The 5000-nt window shown below is 50.9% G+C and overlaps 1 protein-coding gene across 1 annotated transcript in view; it reads left to right on the top strand.

Annotated features, from left to right (window-relative positions):
- LOC136682459 (F-actin-uncapping protein LRRC16A) overlaps window positions 1–5000 on the top strand; it is a 51523-nt gene that overhangs the window by 40605 nt on the left and 5918 nt on the right. Inside the window, exons 4-5 of the mRNA XM_066658902.1 lie at window positions 2094–2153; window positions 4995–5000. The exon at window positions 4995–5000 is cut by the window's right edge and continues 116 nt beyond it. Of these exons, the coding sequence (XP_066514999.1) occupies window positions 2094–2153; window positions 4995–5000 (66 nt within the window). The remainder of the gene's footprint in view (window positions 1–2093; window positions 2154–4994) is intronic.

The raw sequence follows: 5000 nt of genomic DNA, 5'->3' as shown, positions 1-5000 counted from the left end.
TCATTCCTCAGCTCATAGAGAACTTGACTCTATATTTACTACTTCTTCTGCTTCTCTGGTTGCAAAAGGAGCACTTTGTAGATGCAGACTGAACTCCAGCTGTTGCTCTGCATACTTTGTTAGCGTCCATCACACTGTGTCTGACCCTGTTTTCCTCTGAGCTCCAGTGGTAGTGGTTTATTGAATGCAGACTTTGGCTTTACTCCATTTTTTTTTCTATCTGCCTCTCTACCCAGAGAGCAACACACACACACACACACACACACACACACACACACGAGTCTGCTCACACACAACTCTATAAATATTGATTTGCTTCCTTCTTTCTTTACACCTGAACCCACCTTGAGGCAACATCTGACAGACCTCCTCCTCCTCTCGCTGTTACACCCTCTCCCCGTCTTTAATCATTGACTCTGTTTTCTCTCTAGAGCCCTTTCTCCTGCATGCTTTAGAGTGATACACCAGGCAGAAGTGTGTGTGTGTGTTTGATTTGCTCTGAGGTGATTGGCAGGGTTCCCACAGCGCACACACACACACACACACACGCAGAGTTGTGTTGGTTTTACGGCTCCTGCACAGCTATGATTCTTTTGTCTCTGGACACTGTTCGATTCCTCCCCAGAATAAAGTAGCTATGTGTAAAGCCTCCTCCAGAAGCCCCACTGTCCCTGGGATGTTGGATGTTGGATGTTGGATGTTGGTACTGGCGCCACTCACATGTTGGCGATGATCCACGCCCCAAACGTGTAGAAAGCCAACCAGCAGTGGATGTGTGAGACTGTGGTAACCCAGCGGCGGTGGTGGTGGTGGGGGGGGGGGGTCTGCCAAGGGAAACTGCAGGTTACTGACTGGTTTGCTGTCTGTCTGACTTCCACTACACTGATCTGAGATCAGCCACTGGGGGAACAGTCCAGGGCCGATTACTGGAACTGAACCGTTCTTATCTTATCAGAGACCAGATAAACCTTCCTCTCCTTCTCTTCATCTTCAGCGTTAATCCACACTGTTCACTGCTCCCTCTCCAAGAACCACACCTTGCTGCAAAAGAGTGTGTGCTCAGCTTTTATTTCTCCACTGAATCATTTACTGCTCATTTCCTCCTCTTCTTAGTCAGCTCCCTGCCCCCCTCCCTCCCTCCCTCTCTCTCTCTTTCTCTCTCTCTTTCTCTCTCTCTCTCTCTCCTTCTCTCTCTTACTGCCTCTCTCTATCTCTCTCTCTCTCTGTGTCTTTCTCTCCCCCCCTTTCTCTCTCCCTTTCCTTCTCTTGCTCTCTCTCACCCCCTCTTTCTCTCTCTCTCTCTCTCCCTCTCTCCCTCCTCTTTCTCTCTCTCTCTCCCTCTCCCTCCTCTTTCTCTCTCTCTCTCCCTCTCTCCCTCCTCTTTCTCTCTCTCTCTCTCTCTCTCTCACACTGCCTCTCTCTCTCTCTCTCTCTCTCTCTCTCTCTCTCTGTGTCTTTCTCCCCCCCTTTCTCTCTCCCTTTCCTTCTCTTGCTCTCTCTTACCCCCCTCTTTCTCTCTCTCTCTCCCTCTCCCCCCTCTCTCTCTCTCACCCCCTCTCTCCCTCCTCTTTCTCTCTCTCTCTCTCTCTTTCTCTCTCTCTCTCCCTCTCTCACTGTTATGAAAATACAAGAGGTATACAAGTAGAATACCTCAAACAGAGAAATAGAGAGAGGGAGAGAGGGGGTGTGAGAGAGAGAGAGAGAGAAAGAGGGGGGAGAGAGAGAGAGAGAGAGAGAGATGACTATGTGTGTGCGTGTGTGTGTGTGTGTATTTTGTAAACTTTGCCAAGTGTTTTAATTTTAATTATTATTTTTATTCACTACCATTTGTCACTAAATTTGTGCTGTGTTTATTTTTCCATTGTGTCTTTGTTGTTATTGTTGTAATGCTTTGGGTATTAATAACATGGCAATAAAGCTATTTGAATCTGAATCTGAGAGAGAGAGAGTGGGGGGTAATTAAAGCCAACACCTCCACATGCTCTGGGCAGTCACTCTGTGTTTATCGATGGATTCTCATTCACATCAGGACTCTGCAGCTGCTGATTCATGAAAATTTGATGTCATTATTAATGCATTGTGTCCTGTTTCAGGTGGAGCAGACGTTCAGTTATTTGGAGATTCAGGGCATCACCTGCAACAAACCCACACAGGTAATAAATCACACGACGACTTAAAACGTCCTGACAGTGTCCCCACGAGGAGCTCAGCCAGCGCGAGTCCCGTAGTCTCACCGTAAATGTGAACTCACGCTTTTACTTGGTGAAGTCCACTGTGGCACATGGCTCTGCTCATTTTTAACTTAAAGACAGTGGTGCTAAAAAGTTATTGTGTCACATAAAGTGACCCTTCAAGAGCGGTGGCGCAACAGGGAGTGTCGCAGTCACACAGCTCCAGGGTCCTGGAGGTTGTGGGTTTGAGTCCCGCTCCAGGTGACTGTCTGTGAGGAGTCTGGTGTGTTCTCTCTGTGTCTGCGTGGGTTTCCTCCGGGTGACTGTCTGTGAGGAGTGTGGTGTGTTCTCCCTGTGTCTGCGTGGGTTTCCTCCGGGTGACTGTCTGTGAGGAGGGTGGTGTGTTCTCCCTGTGTCTGCGTGGGTTTCCTCCGGGTGACTGTCTGTGAGGAGTGTGGTGTGTTCTCCCTGTGTCTGCGTGGGTTTCCTCCGGGTGACTGTCTGTGAGGAGTGTGGTGTGTTCTCCCTGTGTCTGTGTGGGTTTCCTCCGGGTGACTGTCTGTGAGGAGTGTGGTGTGTTCTCCCTGTGTCTGCATGGGTTTCCTCCGGGTGACTGTCTGAGGAGTGTGGTGTGTTCTCCCTGTGTCTGCGTGGGTTTCCTCCGGGTGACTGTCTGTGAGGAGGGTGGTGTGTTCTCCCTGTGTCTGCATGGGTTTCCTCCGGATGACTGTCTGTGAGGAGTGTGGTGTGTTCTCCCTGTGTCTGCGTGGGTTTCCTCCGGGTGACTGTCTGTGAGGAGTGTGGTGTGTTCTCCCTGTGTCTGCATGGGTTTCCTCCGGGTGACTGTCTGTGAGGAGTGTGGTGTGTTCTCTCTGTGTCGGCGTGGGGTTCCTCCGGGTGACTGTCTGTGAGGAGTGTGGTGTGTTCTCCCTGTGTCTGCGTGGGTTTCCTCCGGGTGACTGTCTGTGAGGAGTGTGGTGTGTTCTCCCTGTGTCGGTGTGGGGTTCCTCCGGGTGACTGTCTGTGAGGAGTGTGGTGTGTTCTCCCTGTGTCTGCGTGGGTTTCCTCCGGGTGACTGTCTGTGAGGAGTCTGGTGTGTTCTCTCTGTGTCTGCGTGGGTTTCCTCCGGGTGACTGTCTGTGAGGAGTGTGGTGTGTTCTCCCTGTGTCTGCGTGGGTTTCCTCCGGGTGACTGTCTGTGAGGAGGGTGGTGTGTTCTCCCTGTGTCTGCGTGGGTTTCCTCCGGGTGACTGTCTGTGAGGAGTGTGGTGTGTTCTCCCTGTGTCTGTGTGGGTTTCCTCCGGGTGACTGTCTGTGAGGAGTGTGGTGTGTTCTCCCTGTGTCTGCATGGGTTTCCTCCGGGTGACTGTCTGAGGAGTGTGGTGTGTTCTCCCTGTGTCTGCGTGGGTTTCCTCCGGGTGACTGTCTGTGAGGAGGGTGGTGTGTTCTCCCTGTGTCTGCGTGGGTTTCCTCCGGGTGACTGTCTGTGAGGAGTGTGGTGTGTTCTCCCTGTGTCTGCGTGGGTTTCCTCCGGGTGACTGTCTGTGAGGAGTGTGGTGTGTTCTCCCTGTGTCTGCATGGGTTTCCTCCGGGTGACTGTCTGTGAGGAGTGTGGTGTGTTCTCTCTGTGTCGGCGTGGGGTTCCTCCGGGTGACTGTCTGTGAGGAGTGTGGTGTGTTCTCCCTGTGTCTGCGTGGGTTTCCTCCGGGTGACTGTCTGTGAGGAGTGTGGTGTGTTCTCCCTGTGTCGGTGTGGGGTTCCTCCGGGTGACTGTCTGTGAGGAGTGTGGTGTGTTCACCCTGTGTCGGCGTGGGGTTCCTCCGGGTGACTGTCTGTGAAGAGTGTGTTGTGTTCTCCCTGAGTTGGTGTTGGGTTCCTCTGGGTGACTGTGAGGAGTGTGGTGTGTTCTCCCTGTGTCTGCGTGGGTTTCCTCCGGGTGACTGTCTGTGAGGAGTGTGGTGTGTGTTCTCCCTGTGTCTGCGTGGGGTTCCTCCGGGTGACTGTCTGTGAAGAGTGTGGTGTGTTCTCCCTGTGTCGGTGTGGGGTTCCTCCGGGTGACTGTCTGTGAGGAGTGTGGTGTGTTCTCCCTGTGTCGGCGTTGGGTTCCTCCGGGTGCTTCAGTTTCCTCTTACAGTCCAAAAAACACGTAGGTGGATTGGTGACTCAAAAGTGTGAGTGAATGTGTGAGTGTGTGTCGCTCTACGAAGGAATGGCGCCCCCTGCAGGGTGTGTTTCCACCTTGCGCACAGTGATTCCGGGTGGGCTCCGAACATTTACTGAAAATGAATGAATGAAAGGGACTCTTCATTTGATTTTTGGGGAAAAAAAAGTCAATATTAGTACATTGTCATTATCATACTTTGGACTTTCATGTTTCTTACCTCAAAAATAATGGACCCATATTAGGGATATGCGGTATCCACATTCTCATATCATCATACCATCTCAAAATATTATCACAGTATACGATATTACCATGGGGTGCTAGTGGGGGCTGCAGTGTTGGGCTGCGTGAGCCTCATATCTGTGAGTGACGGGTTTTCGGCGCTGTGCAGTTCAGCTCAGCACGTCTCGACAGTGCACACAGACACAAGTGTTGATGATTAAAAACTCAACAGAAAAAGTAGAAAATAAGTGAAATATGGTTTAGAAGCAAACAGACATTTGTAGATTAACACACCACAGCAGAAGATTTTCCAGCGAACTCCAGCTCAAATCACACACATTTAGCGATAAAGCCTCATACAAGTGAAGGGTCTTATGAGTATTTTCTCTGTTTGTAGCTTCATTTCTCTTTTAAAATGTGCTCTCTCTCTCTCTCCAGTTCCTG

Source organism: Hoplias malabaricus, unplaced genomic scaffold, assembly GCF_029633855.1.
Source record: "Hoplias malabaricus isolate fHopMal1 unplaced genomic scaffold, fHopMal1.hap1 scaffold_202, whole genome shotgun sequence".
Lineage (NCBI taxonomy): Eukaryota > Metazoa > Chordata > Actinopteri > Characiformes > Erythrinidae > Hoplias > Hoplias malabaricus.
The sequence above is the reverse complement of the archived record's forward strand: the minus strand, read 5'-3'. Positions and strand labels throughout refer to the sequence as shown.